We start from the raw sequence: 18,682 nt of genomic DNA on the forward strand, positions 1-18,682 counted from the left end.
TTATTTTAACAAAACTCAAGACAAAGATGATTTTCTTTAAAAAGCCATTTACTTCCTCTCAAGAGAAAAAGGCACAGTAAAACGAAAAAAAAAATCTATTGTGAAGATTATAAAATTTAGATCAATGAGGTTCTCCTTGAAGGACACAGCTGCTTTTGTTTGCCAGTTCAGATCACTGTGTACTTACCTGCTCCAGTGGCTTATGATTACACATTTAATCCCTATGTTACCAAGGACAGGTTAAGAAAAATAAAACACATGTTGGATTTGCATGAAAGCATTTCACAAAGGTTGATAAGGAAGGTAGTATTAGACTGGGCACAGTGGCTCATGCCTATAATCCCAGCACTTTGGGAGACTGAGGCGGGTGGATCACTGAGGTCAAGAGTTCAAGACCAGCCTGACCAACATGGAGAAACCCTGTCTCTACTAAAAATACAAAATTAGCTGGGGTGGTGGCACATGCCTGCAATCCCAGCTACTTGGGAGGCTGAGGCAGGAGAATTGCTTGAACCCGGGAGATGGAGGTTGCGGTGAGCCAAGATTGCACCATTGCACTCTAGCCTGGGCAAAAAGAGCAAAACTCTGTCTCCAAAAAAAAAAAAAAAAAAAAAAAAATTAGCCAGGCATGGTGGTGCACACCTGTGGTCCCATCTACTTGGGAGGCTGAAGTGGGAGGATTGCTTGAGCCCGCGAGGTGGAGGTTGCAGTGAGCCAAGATTGTGCCACTGCACTCCAGCCTGGGTGATAGAGCAATACTCTGTCTCAAAAAAATAAGTAAAATAAAATAACAAGTTTCCCTACTCTACCCTACCAACCGCTTCTTATCCCCGAATATGTTAAGAAAGCACATGCACAGAGTACCTCAAAGCAAAGTCCCCCAAGATTGAGCAAAACTAAGAAGTGACAATTATATTTTAAATTTATTGTAAAAGTTAAAATCAAATTGTAAAAAGGCATCCAGATACCACTCACCCTCAGCCTTTACAAGCATATTATACAACTTATAAAACAATATACAAGTGAATACTGACCGCAATGATACCCTCTGTTCAAACAAGACCATAGTTTTTCCCATAAGAACGGGATTGCTCAGACATCAACCTGGTGTTCAAGTTCTGTGTAGTTGTGACCTATTTCATATACACAGCTGTTTTAAGTTAATGAGATAAATAAATCTACCCTAAATGAGTCATTAAAAACATCAGTTTCAAGTGCTTTCTGGTTCTTATTAATAAATACTTTATTCTTTTCTTTGTTAGAAAAAATTAAAAAGAAAAGCAACCTTCTATAAAGCAGAAGTATACTCCTAAAAGAACAGTTATTAGGACGTACCCTTAGGAGGAACACAAGTTAGATATAGCACCTTCCACCCAATTAGAGCAGAGTTTTATGAACTCTAAGGCATGTAAATTTTATTTCTGGCTTTTGAAAACCCAAATCAACCATCTCCCACAACAACCTCCCAAAAGCATTATGTCCCTAACATAATAACATCTTAGGGGAAACCTAAATTACTTTTAGCTAGAACTCCAGCTTCAATAAAATAATTCAACCAATTTACCCAATCTCTAGCTGGTATCAACATTCACTTAGGTCAGATGATATTTGGAAAAACAGGTTGCCCAGACCAAAGAATCTCCTGAATGAAACCTTTGCTGTGGTAATTTGCACAGGGTTTTTCACCTTTCATTCTCTCTTTTTTTGAAACAGAGGTAGGCGGATTGCTAGTGCTCAGGAGTTTGAGACCAGCCTGAGCAACATGGCAAAACTCCATCTCTACAAAAAATACAAAAATTAGCTGGGCTTAGTCACGCCCGCCCGCCTGTAGTCCTAGCTATTTGGGAGACTGAGGTGGGAGGATCACTTGAGCCCAGGGAAGCTGAGGCTGCAGTGAGCCGTGATCGCACTACTGCCCTCCAGCCTGGGTGACAGAGCGAGACCCTGTCTTAAATAAAAAAATTTAAAAAAGTAGAATGAGATTTTACATATTTCTATCACAGGGCTCCACAATAATGCAAGAGCAGAGAGCCTTCTGTCTCTCTCTGTATACAAATTGAAATGCAAAGTGGTTCACTGACTTGATCAATTTCAAGAAGTAAAACAGAGATAACAGAATGGAATGAAGAAATCTGGCTTTTAATATCTGTACATCGAGACTATATTAAAGGCAGTGATCATAATTATCTAGATAGGAAAAAGTTTTATTATTTGTAGAAATCCAGTGCTAAAAAATACATTTCAGGATCACTTAGTCCAATCTTCCTGATTTTACAGATGAGAAAACTGAAGCCCAGAAGTTAAGCAACTTTCCTGGAGTGAGAGTTAAGCTAAAATAATTCTTTTGCCTCTGGGTGTTCATATAAACACTAGAATTTTATTATGACAAAGAAGTGAACACTCTATAATCAAAAGATACAGAAACATAGCTCTCTGTTTACCTTCCAGTTTTGGGGCATGAAGTAATGAAATCATCCACTCTGAGCTTAGAAAAGACAATGATATCTTGGTTTTCCACTTAAATGTCAACGTTAAATCTGGTGTCACACCAACCCAATGGCAGAAAGTAAGTAGGCAAAGCTTATGGGCTTAACAAGCATTTGTTTTTGACGGCGTCAGTAAGGAAGCAATGGACGATACAGAGCCAATCCTTTGCTTTCCAGAGTCACAGGAGGCCAGGAAAGCTGTGGGAAAATGTCTGAAGTTTGGGTTATTTAAGGCTATTCAGAAATTTGGCATGTTCCTCTCCTCTTGGTAACAGAGTTTCTCCTCCTATCTTTGGACCAGTCTTTTCCTAGAAAAATGAAAACATTTTAATAGGAGATGGTTCAACATTATTAGCATGGGTCACTAAAAGGAGTCAAAAATTAGTAGGCAAATGGCATACCTTTAGCATTCCGTCCCGTTCCCATTTGTAGAGGCCACAGTTACTGAAACAGACAAGATGGATTGACTCAGCAGGGTGGTGCAGGCCCACACATGTAGAGACGACGATGCTCACTGCACCTGGGGAGAGGGGCCCCCCATTCAAGGAGAAGCTGTTCGAGGTGACCTTTGTATTGTATGCCAAATCTGAGGTTATGCTCAAATGTGACTAAAACTAAACTTGCAATGACTTGGGAAGTGGTCTGTAGGTCCTTACAAAGCCAGAGCCTTCAGAGATGGAGTTTCAAATGATGGTACCAGAGATCCATGCACTGCAGGTAATGAATGCACCCTTGGTTTTTACAACAGATGGTGGTTGGATGAGACTCAGATTTATGGAGCTGGCCCTCTGGTGCAGGATAATCTATGTTTGGCCCCTTCCTCCTCTTTTTTTGAAGCAGAAGGGTTGAGCTAAGAAAGGAAAAGTCTTCTTTCTAGTCTGGATCATCCTTCTCCCTTTCTCTTTATAACCCCAAAGCCTTTACTCACTGTCTTTTCTTTTCTTGTTTTGGAGATGGGGTTTTGCCACGTTGCCCATGCTGGCCTCAAACTCCTGGGCACAAGTGATCTGCCCGTCTCAGCCTCCCAAAGTGCTGGGATTACAGGTGTGGCCACCACGCCCAGCCTCTTTACTTTCTTTTTATTCAAAGGGCCCAGGGACTGTTGTTTTGTTTTTATTTTTTTTAGAGACAGGGTTCACTCTGTGGCCCAGGCTGCAGTGCAGTAGTATGATCACAGCACACTGCAGCAGCCTTGATCTTCAGGGATTACATGATCCTCCTGCCTCAGCCTATTGAGTAGCTGGGACCAAAGGTGTGCACCATCATGCCCAGCTAATTTTTAAATTTCTGTAGAGATGGGGAGTCTCACTATGTTGCCCAGGCTGGTCTTGAACTCCTGGGCTCAAGTGTTCCATCTGCCTCAGCCTCCCAAAGTGCTGGGATTACAGGCATGAGCCACCAAGTCCAGCCCTTCTTGCTCTTATTTTTAACATGGTGGGTGACTTCCACCCTGAGAAGGGATGTGAACACTATGGTGAAAACTTATTTCCTACGAAGTTTACTCTGGGGAAAAGAGAGAGAGAAAGAGAGAAGACATATAATAAAGCCAAGGAAGTATGTCTGCCGGCTCCCTTGGATTTTAGAGGGTTGGGGTGGGGTGCGGATGCTCTGCCTGTCTCCCCTTCCCCTTACCTAGCTTAGAATCTACTCGTATCAGTCTGTTCTCATGCTGCTAATAAAGACATACCCAAGACTGGGTAATTTATAAAGAAAAGAAGTTTAATGGACTCAGTTCCACGTGGCTGGGGAGGCCTCACAATCATGGTGGAAGATGAAGGAAGAGCAAAGGCATGTCTTACATGGCAGCAGGCAAGACAGCGTGTGCAGGGGAATTGCCCTTTATAAAACCATCATATCTCATGAGACTTATTTGTTATCATGAGAACAGCCCGGGAAAGACCTGCCCCATGATTCAATTACCTCCCACTGAGTCCCTCTCACAACTTGCGGGAATTATGGGAGCTACAATTCAAGATGAGATTTGGGGTGGGGACACAACCAAACCATATCACAATTCCTGCCCTGAAAGGTGGCATGTCAGTGGCCATAGCCCTTACAGCCTCCCAACCATCACCTGCCACCTCCAGAGACTGGTTCAGTATCAATGGAGAGAACTCTGGTAGTCTATCAGTAGATCAATGATAAAATTATGAGAAAAAAAAAAAATCACTATTCTAGTCAGGAATCAGCAAACTACAACCCCAATCCAGCACATCGCTAGTTTTTATAAATAAAGTTTTATTTGAACACAGCCATGCCCAGTTGCCTGTGTATTATCTATGGATGCTTTCAGGCTGCACCAGCAGAGCTGTGTGGCCGACAAAGTCTAATATATTCACCACTGACATTTTATAGGCAATGTGTGCTGACTTCTGTTCTAGATCAAGAACTAGCCAAGCATGGTGGCTCACGCCTATAATCCCAGCACTTTGGACAGCTGAGCCCACCAGAGCCCAGGAGTTCGAAACCAGCCTGGACAACAGAGTGAGACACTGTCTCTATAAAAAAAAGTAAATTAAAAAATTAGCTGGGTGTGGTGGTGCACACCTGTAGTCCCAGCTACTCAGGAGTCAGAAGCAGGAGGATCGCTTGAGCCCATGAGTTCAAGGCTGCAGTGGGCTATGATCATGGCACCGCACTCCAGCCCGCATGACAGAGTGAGACCCTGTCTCAAAAAAAGAAGAGAAAAAAAAAAAAAAGCAACTGACAAAAAGTCCAGAAAAAGCGTGGTTCTTACAATCACAGTGCCATCTGGAGGCTGAAAGGCATCGTGCCCTTCCATTTGTGCCCTGTACTTAATGAACAGAATTTTTTTGATTTTTCTAACATTTTCCGTAAGCTCTTACTATAATGACATTTTTAGTCATCTATTTTGGAAAGAAGTCAAGTATCAATATATAAATAACTACTTAAAAAATTATAATGTAGATTGTGAAAAATTGGCAAGCCACCTCCTGGTAAAGTGATGAACTGACCCGGGTTCCTGGCTCCCTCCCTAGGATCTCTGGATCGACCCGGGAGAACCTGAAGTGAGAGTGAAGTATGAACTCCAGGAAGTAAACAACAAATGAAAATAAGCAAGCACACAAAAAGGCAGTGATACTATCCCAGTGAGAGCTCTTGACAGGAATAAGAACTCACTGAGGTGAAAGCACTGAGGTGCTGAGGCCGGGGACACGTGTGGGGAGGGCCTAGGGTGCCCGCGGGTGAAATGTGATGGGTGTTGCCATGGGCATGGTCATCAGTTAAGAACAGCAGACGCGATGAACACAGACACATCCTACAAACACAGAGCCGAGTGAGAAACGAAATCAAATGAGACATATAATTCTGTACCACCTATGTGAAATAAATATGGCTGCATAGCAAGCAGTACACGTTCACAAGAAAACTAACAAGAGGATCACAGCAACCACCTGAGAATGGCTGAGGATGGTGCGAAGGGATGGGATGGAGGGAGAAGGGGTAAGAAGAGAACATGAATGAGCCGGGGAGGGCACTGGATGGACCCGCGATGGCGGCGTGCTGCACCAGGGAGGGTTTCTTAACCCAGCTCCGGAGGTGCCACCGTCATATTCTACGCAAATGATGTCCCTTGACTGTCAAACACGGCAGCTCTGCCTCTATCTGACATTGTCCCAAAAAGTAAAAAGAGAAACAAAAGACCCTTACAACACACACAGTCAGCCCTCCACACCTGTGGGTTCAACCACCGCATCTGTGGGTCAAAAGTATTCGGAAAAACACTCATCCTCAGAGATATCATCTTACACCAGTCAGAATGGCTATTATTAAAAAGGCAAAAAATAACCAAATGCTGGCGTGGATGTGGTGAAAAGGGAGCACTCACACTGGTGGGAATACAAATTAGCACAACCTCATACAGAAAACATACGAAGATTTCTCAAAGACCTAAAAATAAAACTACCATTCAATCCAGCAATCCCACTACTCGGTATCTACCCAAAGAAAAAGAAATTGGTATACTGATTTCTGCTCATGTATGTTTATCGCAGCACTAGTCACAATAGCAAAGACATGGAATCAACCAAAATGCCCATGAAGAGATGACTGGATAAAGAAAATGTGGTACATATACACCATGGAATACTGCTCAGCCATAACAAAGAATGAAGTCATGTTTTTTACAGCAACATGAATGCTGGAGCATGTTGGCAACATTTTTCACTTAGGATAATGGCAACATTATCCTAAGTGAAAAAACTCAGAAACAGAAAGTCAAATACTGCATGTACCCACTTACAAATGGGAGCTAACATGTGTCTGCAAAGACACAGAAGGTGGAATAATAGACACTGAAGGGTGGGAGGGGGTGAGGGAGGAGAAATTACCTAACGGGTACAATGTACATTACTTCAGGTGATGGCTACACTAAAAGCCCCGACTTTACCACTACACAAACTATCTAGGTAACAAAATTGCACCTGTGCCCCTTAAATTTATACAAATTAAAAAACAAAACAAATATACATATATATGAAGCACAACAAAAAATAATACAATAAAAAAAATTTGCAGTGTTTACATTGTATTATTATTATTATTATTATTTTTTGAGACAGGGTCTCGCTCTATTGCTCAGGCTGGAGTGCAGTGGAGGGATCTGTGCTCACTGCAAGCTCCGCCTCCCGGGTTCATGCCATTCTCCTGCCTCAGCCTCCCGAGTAGCTGCGACTACAGGCGCCCACCACCAGGCCTGGCTAATTTGTTTTTGTATTTTTAGTAGAGACGGGGTTTCACCGTGTTAGCCAGGATGGTGTCGATCTCCTGACCTCGTGAGCTGCCCACCTCAACCTCCCAAAGTGCTGGGATTACAGGCGTGAGCCACGGCACCTGGCTGTGTTAGGTATTATAAGTAATCTAGAGATGATTTAAAGTATATGGAAGGATATGTGCACATTATATGCAAATACGACACTATTTTATATCAGAGACTTGAGCATCCACAGATTTTGGTATCCTGCGAGGAGAGTGCTGTCCTGGGACCAATGCCCCTTGGATACTGAAGAACAACAGCCCTCACAAGCTAAAGACATATAAAATGATCAAATAACTCCTTGGAGAGAGGAAAAAAATGTTATGTGCATCCTAGCCCCCAACAAACACATACATGTTCACCACCCCACCCTATGATTCTTCACTTATTTATTCAACAAACACTTCTGAGGACCCCCTATGGGCCAGGCACTACATTAGGTGTTGGGGACAGCAGTGAAAGGGCAGGGTCCCTTCCTTCCAGGGATTTCAGTTAACAACTTGAGTCCCAAGGGTAGCCTGGAGCTATAGGAAGGCATGGAATAATTATCCAATGTTCCAAGGGAACAGAATCACAGACTCTGGAAAAAGAGATGAAAATCCCCACGTGGGACAAAGAGCTCCAGGTGATTCTCATACCTGCAGTGCTTGTTCGGGAGTCTGTCCAGGGAGATGCTTCTGTTTCCACAGGGACACTTGAAAAACCTCTTCACGCCGTCATGCCAGTGGTATTCATGCTGCTCACTGACGCAGGTCTCCAGCAGCTTGAAGTGGGTGTAGGCGCACTGCACAGAGCAACAAAAAACCCACACCGCCGGTGAAGAGCTTTTGAGGACAAATGCTCAGTGGCAGTCAGGGCAATCTGCTCCATGACCACCTGGTCTCTCATCACCACCTGGGCCCTTCGCCTCTTGCTACAGGGACCCGTGTGATTACCTGACTCCCTCACACCGATACCACTGTTTCTCATATTTGGCCCAATTTCTGATCAGGCACAAAGTACACAATAACTTTCTGTTATTGTGTAACATGTTCCATGATGACAATAGCAAGGGCAGGAGAGGAAAAGTACTGTAAACCCCTAAATAGCTTCGGTCAGTCTGTGCTAGTCATTACGGCCCTTTGCTTATATAGGATGCAGAGGCTTGGGATCTATTTAGAAAGACTAATCAGCAGCTCTTTCATTTTCTTCTATGATCTATAAAAAGGATACAGGCTTATTCTTACTCCCGATTTCATTAACAGCAAAGCCAAGACAGAGAGATTAAGGAATTCCCTTTTAATTTTGATCCTCAAAAGGACCGAAGAGCATGAGAAATGGTGGGTGAGCAGCAAAACACGTGCGGGAGAGAGCGATGTAACTTCTGGGAATTACACTGAGTTTGATCAGTAACTCGAGACTTGGGCAAGCTCAGAAAGTGCAGAGCAGAGTGGTGAGCACAAGGCTGGCATGACAATGGCCCCCTAAAGATATGCACAGCCTACTCCCCAAAACTGCGAGTGTGTGCTGGTCCAGGGTGACGGGGAAATCAAGGCTGCAGGTGAAATTCAGGTTGCTAATGGATAGGGAGATTGTCCTGGATGATCTGGGTGGGCCCAATGGAATCACAAGGACCCTTAAACGTGGAAGAGGTGCTCATGGCTGGAATGTGAGAGCTCAACCCGCTGCCACTGGCTGTGTTGAGGAAGTGAGGACAGGCGAGGATGCAGCGACTCAGAAGTTGGGCAAGATGATTCTCCCTTACGGCAGCCCCGTCTGCAGGAAACTCGGCCCTGGCTACACCCTGATTTTAGACCAGCAAGACCCACAGACTTCTGACCCACACAAGAGATAATAAATGTGTACCGTGAGGCCGGGCACGGTAGCTCACGCCTGTAATCCCCGCACTTTGGGAGGCCAAGGCAGGCAGATCATCTGAGGTCAGGAGTTCCAGACCAGCCTGTCCAACACGGTGAAACCCCATCTCTACTAAAAATACAAAAATTAGCCGGGCAGTGTTGTGTGTGCCCGTAATCCCAGCAACTCTGGAGGCTGAGACACGAGAATTGCTTGAACGAGAGGCAGAGGTTGCAGTGAGCCGAGATTGTGTCACTGCACTCCAAGCTGGGTGACAGAGTAAAATTGTCTCAAAATAAATAAACAAATACATAAATAAATAAACAATAAAATAACAAAAAATGTGCATTGTGTTAGGCCACCTCATCTGTGATCATCTGTTACGGCGGCAACGGGAGACAACCCACCAGCTCCGCTGCAGGTCCACCGCTGTGTCGGAGTAAGAACTGCCATCTGAGGTGAAATGCAGTGGTGGGTGTGTGTTTCCTGTCGTCTCAAAACTATGTTTAAAAGAATCATCTTGACTTATGCTCCAAGATAGAAACTTTCTCAAGGAAGTCCTACTTTTGGTGGTAGCTGATTCGGAGCTGACCCTCAAATGTACAGGAGAGCTAAACTGTTAAAAGGAGTAAGACAGAGAAAAGTGCACTTGGTAAGCTACGCCCCTTCCACCTCTTCTGCAGGTTTATTAAGTAGGTCGATGTGCCACGCAGGGATCGTGGGAACAAATGGTAATGGAAGGAACAGTGTTCACCAAGAGCTTTCTTCTTCTCTTTTTCCTTTTTGAGATAGGATCTCGCTCTGTTGCCCAGGCTAGGGTACAGTGGTGTGATCACAGCTCACTGCAGCTTTGGATTCCTGGGCTCAAGTGATCTTCCTGCCTCAGCCTCCCAAATAGCTGGAGCCACAGGTGTGTACCACCATACCTGGCTAATTTTTTATTTTTTGTTGAGATGGGGTCTCACAATGTTGGCCAGGTTGGTCTCAAACTCCTGGCCTCAAGTGATCCTCCTGTCTTGGCTTCCCAAAGTGCTGAGATTCCAGGTGTGAGCCATCGCACCCAACCCTTTCTTCCCATTTTTAATCAATGTTGAGGAATAGAGGACTTAGAATTTTCTAACAGATTTATGATAAAAATTCTGCAAACATTGATGATGATATAATCCATACTCTGGCTTGAGACTCAACAGAGCAGGTTCAGCCAGGAGTAGGAAAGCAGTGGTGGATCATAACATGAGAGGCCAAGGGGTTCAACCATGGTCTCAAGGCCTGAGAACGCTGAGCGAGGATATGCCAGAACCTGAGAAAGAGCAGTCAGAGCCACGTGGACCCAGTGGTCCAGGGGAAGAGATGGGGGCTCTGGTCAAATGAGAGAAGAATCCCCTTTGCAGAGCACAGCGGCCAGGTCAGGGAGGAAGCCCGGTCCTGGGCCACCTACGCCCTTTGCTTTCCAGCCTAATTAACTGACACATCACGAGATAGGGCCCCAGATCCCACAGGTTCTCCAAGTGCTGCCGAGTCACAACAGCACCACACAGGGCCCATGGGTTGCTGCAGCCCCCACCTTCACCCACCGTCTTGCATGTCACGACACGGCATTTCACTTCTCTGATGTTTCTCATCTTTTCTTCCATTTGTTCTTTTTTCACCAGTGGCTCAAAGTAGCGCTCCTGCAGCTCAGCCTCGGCCTGGAATGACAGGGCATACGGAAGACCTGGCATTAAACCCAGTATGTGCTCAGGCGGCGCAGTAAGAGTAACTTCACGATTATTCAAATTACTCAGCTGATAATAATCAAAACAGAACAGAACCGAAGAGGCAGGCTAAGTGTGAGGGCTCTGGACAGTGCCTCGATGAGCTGCAAAGCAAAAGATGACGATGCATAGAAATGACCTCATAATATGCAAAAACAAAGGGACATGAGAGCATTTGGTGATTTTTATTTTTATTTTATTTTATTTTTGAGATGGAGTCTCGCTGTCACCTAGGCTAGAGTGCAGTGGTGCAACCTCTACCATACTGCAACCTCCACCTCCTGGGTTCAAGTGATTCTCTTGCACCAGCCTCCTGAGTAGCGGGGACTACAGGTGCCCACCACGATGCCCAGCTAAATTTTTGGATTTTCAGTAGAGATGGGGTTTCGCCCTGTTGGCCAGGCTGGTTTCAAACTCCTGACCTCAGGTGATCCACCTGCCTTGGCCTGCCAAAGAGCTAGAATTACAGGCGTGAGCACCTGGCCCATTTGGTGATTTTTAAAGCACCAAATACAAATAAACACTCCTAACGTGACAGTATTATTATGTCAAGTGTGTGCCCAAAGGCAGTTATTTCTATAGTTCGAATACAGACTCCACATATACAATGTACTCCAGGCCCCAACGGTGAGTCTCCTGGGTGCACGGAACATCAGGGAACAGCCCTGAGGGCAGAGATGCTTGTGGCAGAATGTGGGTGCAGTGATGGGGTTAGCGTTGCTCCACAGGCAGGAGGGCCCGGGGCCTCAGGTGCCACACAGGCGAGGAGCTCAACTCTGCAGGCTGCAGAGTCAGCTCTGGCATCTCTCCTGAGTTTCAAGTCCAGTGAAAAGATATGATGCAGAATTTTCTTGTTAGTTATATGTGAACCAAAGGAAGAGCAGATCATTCGTAGTGATACTGAATGGGGATATTTTGAAAATTGGTGGGAGCACTTTCTTTGTTATTGCAATGATTGCTACCTCTGCGGCTAGCAGGGACCAGAGGTGCTGCACTGTCTGCAATGCATGCAATGGTCACTGACACAACCAAGGATTGCTTCTCCTCCTGCCTGGCTTCTGTGTGCTCTACGAGACATCTGTATGGATGGGGAACTTGATTAAAACCCTAGAATTTAACAGCTGTCTACACAGCCCTATAATATTTGTGTATGGTTTTAACCTCTGTTGACTACTCCAAGAGTAAAACTAGACTCCTCTGTATACTGAGGGACAATGGTACTTTGGTTTCTCAGGATTATTTACTTACACACACACACACACACACACACACACATTATCCAGCCTGGGCAACATAAATAAACTGTCTGTAAAAAAAAAATTAATTAAAAAAAATTGGCCAGTCGGCCGGGCGTGGCAGCTCACACCTGTAATCCCAGCACTTTGGGAGGCCGAGGCAGGTGGATCACGAGTTCAAGAGATCGAGGCCATCCTGGCCAACATTGTGAAACCCCATCTCTATAAAAAATATAAAAATTAGCCAGGCGTGGTGGTGGGCGCCTGTAGTCCCAGCTACTCGGGAGGCTAAGGCAGGAGAATCGCTTGAGCCTGGGAGACAGATGTTGCAGTGAGCCGAGATCACGCCATTGCACTCCAGCCTGGCGACAGAGTGAGACACTGTCTCAAAAAAAAAAAAAAAAGCCAGGCATGGTGATGCGTCGGTAGTCCCAGCTACTTGCGAGGCTAAGGCGGGAGCATCACTTGAGCCCACGAGTTCGAGGCTGCAGTGAGCCCTGATCGCGCCACTGTACTCCAGCCTGGGGGACAGAACAAGACCTTGTCTCAAAAAAACAAAACCTTCCCAGCTCCCCACCTAAAGTACATTATCTAGTCCTAGCTATTCAGGAGACTGAAGTATGAGAATTGCTTAGAGCCCAGGAGTTCAAGACCAGACTGGGGAACATACAGAGACCCTGTCTGAACACCCGTCCAACCCCTGAAGCAAAAACCCTACATTGTCAAAGAAATAGGTCCATGCTATTTACCAAGACACAAACCTATGTAAGTCTCCATTTCTGGCTCATTTACACTGATAAGCCCAAGCCTCTGACGACTTTATTATTTCCCCTAAGCTAGTTCTGCCCCTGCATTTACAAATTCACAATGAAATCTGTATCTTTATCATAAATATTTTCATTTTTTCTTCTTTGCATTAGGATATTTATTGATTTTTCAAAATGACTAATATAGGTAATTCATATTATCTATGAATTTTATTTCAAGATAAGGAAGCAATACAAAATACTCGTTATTAAAAAGGGTCCTTGGGGCCGGGCGCAGTGGCTCAAGCCTGTAATCCCAGCACTTTGGGAGGCCGAGACGGGCGGATCACGAGGTCAGGAGATCAAGACCATCCTGGCTAACACGGTGAAACCCCGTCTCTACTAAAAAATACAAAAAACTAGCCAGGCGAGGTGGCGGGCGCCTGTAGTCCCAGCTACCCGGGAGGCTGAGACAGGAGAATGACGTGAACCTGGGAGGCGGAGCTTGCAGTGAGCTGAGATCCGGCCACAGCACTCCAGCCTGGGTGACAGAGCGAGACTCCGTCTCCAAAAAAAAAAAAAAAGGGTCCTTGGGCGTGATGGGGTTAACTATTGATTTAGAGTATTTGAAATGCCAATATAAAAATACTGGAATGGGAAAACTCTCTTTGCATATTGCAAGGCAGAAAATAGCAGCAGTGTAGAGCCATTTAAACATAATTTCACAGCCATAACCAAATGCAAACATTTTTACAATATTTGTATCTATTTAAGTCATGTTAAATCAAATTATATTCTTCAGTAAAGAGACAAGGACAAAGCTAAAATCTATTAGAAACTCTCCTGTTCTTCAAACAAACTGATATATACCTACCTCTAGAATTATGTAAAAACAGATTCTTGGCTGGGCACAGGCACAGTGGCTCACACCTGTAATTACAGCACTTTGGGAGGCCAAGGCGGGAGGATCGCTTCAGATCAGGAGTTAGAGATCAGCCTGGCCAACATGGTGAAACTCTCCCTCTACTAAAAATACAAAAATCTGCTTGGTGTGCTGGCGGGTGCCTGTAATCCCAGCTACTCGGGAGGCTGAGGCAGGAGAATCACTTGAATCTGGGAGGCAGAGGTGGCAGTGAGCTGAGATTGCACCACTGCACTCCAGCCTGGGCCACAGACTGAGACTCCATCTCAGAAAAACAAAACAAAACACACAACAGATTCTTGGTCCTACAGCTAAGCGCCTTGGCTTTGAAGGACGTCGGACATCAACACTATCCTCGAGCTTTTGGGCTCTTACCTCTTTCAGGATGCCTGTGTGTTTTGATTTTGCTTTTAGGATTTTCTGAAATTCCTCAGATTCCAGGTAGGCAAGCTGTTCTCTCCTTTTTTTCCTGGTAGGCTCCATTTCATCATCAGCTAGGGCACAAGGGAAAAAACGTCAGCAGTGACCAAGAAATTTCACAAAGCCAGCGTGCCTCATCGACTCCACTCCCTTCCACTCCCTCTTCCTTTGCCTACCAGCCCTTCAAACTTGATCTACCCCAGCTGGTCTCAGCAGGGAAAAGCTCTCAGAGGTGCGCCAAGAAGCTAAGTAAGCCTAGAATGTGGGGTGGTGGCAGATTTGACCACTAAATTAGAATCTCTTTTTCACCTTCAAATAGGCAGCTGACTATGATAACAGATAACAACAACGTTAAATAATGTTGACAATTACCTTAAAATGATATTGCCAACTTCAGAATTTTAAAAATAAAGATACGGCAATTTAAACAAAGGAATTCTAGTTCTGTCAAAGCAAATCTTTATGCTAATATATATGTACAAAGATCCAATGAACAATCCTATTCCCAAGTATTCAAATTGTGCCAAATTTTATTCCAATTTAATGTGATTATAAAAAAATCAGTTCCAGCTCACGTATGTAATCCCAGCACTTTGGGAGGCCAAGGCAGGCGGATCACGAGGTCAAGAGATTGAGACCATCTTGGCCAACATGGTGAAACCCCATCTATACTAAAAATACAAAAAATTAGCTGGGCTTGGTGGCATGCACTGATAGTCCCAGCTACTTGTGAGGCTGAGATAGGAGGATTGCTTGAACCCAGTAGGCGGAGGCTGCAGTGAGCCGAGACTGCACCACTGCACTTCAGCCTGGCAACAGAGCAAGGTTCTGTCTAAAAAAAAAAAAAAAAAAAAATTCAGTTCCACCCGTATAAATTCTATTTAGGTATTCTATACAGGAGGAAATGGAAGTAATTACTTGACACCTGGGTGCTGGTTTGGGTTTAGAACATATTTCCTTTAGAAACAGTTTCTCTTTCCCACTGTTAACTGTGAAACTGCAGTACCTTGAGAAGAAAACATGGTGTTTTTTTCTACACGTTCCTTCACCTCCAGGATGTCCTGAGGGTCCTTTTGCTTCTTCTTAATGCTGTTTGGGTTTGCTTTTGTAAGAATCTGGCCTTTTGCCCTTAATTTGGTGATAGCAGCTAACTAGAACAAAACAGACGAGAGAGAGGTAAAGATCTGAAAGATGACAGAGGCACTTACAGACCTGGACCCCTTTTTTGTTATTAACCAGTGAATTCTGGCTGTTCTCTGACAGAAATTGGCAGAACATATCTTAATTTTACTTAGTATTATTAACAGAATTACTAGAATATAATAGCATGGGAGACAGGTCTATATGTTGATGAATAAAGTCTTAGATTATTTAAATATAACAAGTTTGATATCAGCGAGACTGCAGCCTTCCAGATCCATAAAGGAACCATATCACCATTTTGGAAGTTTTTGAATCAGAATTAAGATAGAATTCCATCCAGCTCTGCCATGGACTAGCTTGTAACCCAATGAAAATTACTTAATTTCTCATGTATAAAATGGAAATGGGGCTTGGCATGGTGGTTCATTGTAAACCCAGCACTTTGGGAGGCTGAGGCAGGTGGATTTCTTGAGACAGCCTGTGCAACATAGTGAGACTTCACCTCTACAAGAAATACAAAAATTAGCTGGGCATGGTAGTGCATGCCTGTAGTCCCAGATACTCAGGGGACTGAGGTGGGAGGATCACCTGAGCCTGGGGAGGTGGAGATTTCAGTGAGCTGTGACTATACCACTGTACACCGGCCTGGGAAACACAGTGAGACCCTGTCTCAAAACAAACACACACAAAAAAGAGAAGGAAATGATGATATAGCATTGACCTACCTTTGAAGGTCATAGCTGTATGGATGAAATAAGATAATATCTGCAAAGTATGAATCTTTACATAGTAAATACATTCCTGGCCAGGTGCAATGGCTCATGCCTGTAATCCCAGCACTTCGGGAGACTGAGGCAGGTGGATCATTTGAGGTCAGGAGTTAACCAGCCTGGCCAACATGGTGAAACCCTGTCTCTGCTAAAAATACAAAAATTAGTTGGGTGTGGTGTGGTGGTGGGCGCTGTAATTCCAGCTATTTAGGAGGCTGAGGCAGGAGAATTGATTGAACCCAGGAGGTGGAGGCTGCAAGGGAAGCGAGACCGCACCACTGCACCCCAGCCTGGGTGACAGAGCAAGACTCCATCTCAAAAAAATAAATAAATAAACAAATAAACAAACAAACATAGTAAATAAACGGCACACACGTATCATAGGTACGGAGTAATATAGACATGTGCCATGGTTATTATAGGTATTACTATTATTATTATAAGTAAGGTTTTGGCATACAGCTAGCCTTTGCCCTTCATTTGGCTGCAGCTGCTAACTAGAGGGAAGAGAGAGGCTTGATCAGGGGACTCAGAAAATGGGCAGGTGGGGCTCTGGGTGCCTTACCCCTACCTACTTCAGCCACAGCAGCTCAGCTTTCACCTGTCATGGGACTGGACTTTTATGTAAGATTTCTTTTAAAGAAGGGTTCTTGATGCCTGTAGTCCCAGCACTTTGGGAAGCTGAGGTGGGATTGCTTGAGTCCAGGAGTGTAAGACCAGCCTGGGCAACAAAGGGAGGCCCCCATCTCTACAAAAAATACAAAAATTAGCCAAGGCTTGGTGGCATGTGCCTGCAGTCCCAGCTACTACTTGGGAGGCTGGGGCAGGTGGAGCAATCGATCCTGGGAGGTCGAGGCTGCAGTGAACCAGGATTGTTCCACTTCACTCCAGCCTGGATGACAGGGGGAGACCGTGTCTCAAAATAATAAATAAATAAAATGGCCAGGCATGGTGGCTCACACCTATAATCCTAGCACTTTGGGAGGTCGAGGCAAGCGGATCCTTTGAGGTCAAGAGTTCGAGACCAGCCTGGCCAACATGGTGAAACCATGTCTCTACTAAAAACACAAAAATTAGCCGGGCGTGGTCATAGGTGCCTGTAATACCAGCTACTCAGAAGGCTGAGGCAGGAGAATCACTTGAATCTAGGAGGTGGAGGTCAGTGAGCCGAAATCGTGCCACTGCACTCTAGCCTAGGCGATAGAATGAGACTCCATCCAATAAATAAATAAATAAATAAATAAATAAATAAATAAATAAATAAAACATAAAAAATGGATTCCTTAAACCACCATTTTACAGTCTCGCCTCAACAATTCCAAGAATTTTTTTCCTACCGTCAGTGCCTCTGGTTATAAAACACTATCTTCCTCTAGGTTACCTCTTGTAGCCTGACGAGAAAAAGTGTTGAGATAACAGATCTAACTTTCTTGTAATGTTATATTGACACTACCATGTTTTCAAATTATGCTGACTCTAATGATCACGATCAACAAACAGCTATTAGGTGTCTGTCTTCCTCCAGCTCTGCCCTAAAGAATGCAAACTCAAGTGTTAAAGAGAAGAGATGCCAGTTACCTTTTTGGCTTCTGCTAAAGCACTCAGTTTTGGTCTTGGTGGTGGTGACTCATCATAAAAGAGAACATCATCTCCTTCCAAGATGCCTCGCCCCAGCTTGGGCATCATTGTGGCTGGGGCTCCCTCCAGCCTGGGGAACTCGGATCCTGTCCGTGGAGGCTGAGCAGGGGGTTGTCTTGATGAGGATGGCACAGCTGGGCTCTTGACTTCACTTGAGCTCTGCAGAAATCTTTAAAGAACATACAGTCAAAATATGCAAACAGGGTTTACGAAAATAAAAACTCTGGAACTTAAGGTGGACTGGGAGGCGGCAGGCAGGCCACCAGCTGGGAGCTAGTTGTTAGCAAAATAATGACGCCTTCTTGGCTGGTAATTCAAATTTGCACACAATAAGAACAATATTAGCTTTACTAACTCCGCCATTATTTGAGTTTTCTTTGAATAAGCTGTAATTGTCCTCACACTTTAGAACTGATTAGTGTATTTATCAATCGGTTGTCCAGGGGACGTCATCCACAGTGCACATAGCTGAAGATGCGGTGTGAACTATATTTGCACCCCTACCTCAGCTCTAGGGCCTGTAAGAACTCATTGCATCTCCCTGCATCTTCGTTTATGCTACTGGGAAGACACAATACATGTGAGACATTTGGAAGTCATTAACGAAAAGCACTGTAACTTAGAGATTATTTTACAGCCCCCCCCCCTTTTTTTTTTTTTTGAGACAGAGTCTTGTTCTGTTGCCCAGCCTGGAGTGCAGTGGCATGATCTTGGCTCACTGCAACCTCTGCCTCCCGAGTTCAAGTGATTGTCGTGCCTCAGCCTACCAAGTGTTGGGGTTACAGGCGCTCACGCCTGGCAACAAATAGTTTTAAGAGCTATTTTACTTTTATTTTTGGAGACAGGGTCTTGCTCTGTCATCCAGACTGGAGTGAACTGGCACGATTGCGGCTCGCTGCCTCTCTGCTTCCCAGGCTCAGGTGATCCTCCCACCTCAGCCTCCCGAGTATCTGGG

The 18,682-nt window shown here is 44.7% G+C and overlaps 1 protein-coding gene across 2 annotated transcripts in view; it reads right to left on the bottom strand.

The window, feature by feature from the left end:
- Positions 1 to 2,116: 2,116 nt before the first annotated feature.
- MCM10 (minichromosome maintenance 10 replication initiation factor) overlaps positions 2,117 to 18,682 on the bottom strand; it is a 51,792-nt gene continuing 35,226 nt past the window's right edge. For both annotated transcript variants that reach the window (XM_023223311.2, XM_023223312.2), the window contains exons 14-20: positions 17,668 to 17,896; positions 15,183 to 15,327; positions 14,132 to 14,250; positions 10,674 to 10,787; positions 7,902 to 8,047; positions 2,888 to 2,930; positions 2,117 to 2,794 (exon numbers count right to left, since the gene is read on the bottom strand). In XM_023223311.2, the coding sequence (XP_023079079.1) occupies positions 2,711 to 2,794; positions 2,888 to 2,930; positions 7,902 to 8,047; positions 10,674 to 10,787; positions 14,132 to 14,250; positions 15,183 to 15,327; positions 17,668 to 17,896 (880 nt within the window). In that variant the 3' untranslated portion in view covers positions 2,117 to 2,710. The remainder of the gene's footprint in view (positions 2,795 to 2,887; positions 2,931 to 7,901; positions 8,048 to 10,673; positions 10,788 to 14,131; positions 14,251 to 15,182; positions 15,328 to 17,667; positions 17,897 to 18,682) is intronic.

This window comes from Piliocolobus tephrosceles, chromosome 9 (genome assembly GCF_002776525.5).
Source record: "Piliocolobus tephrosceles isolate RC106 chromosome 9, ASM277652v3, whole genome shotgun sequence".
NCBI lineage: Eukaryota > Metazoa > Chordata > Mammalia > Primates > Cercopithecidae > Piliocolobus > Piliocolobus tephrosceles.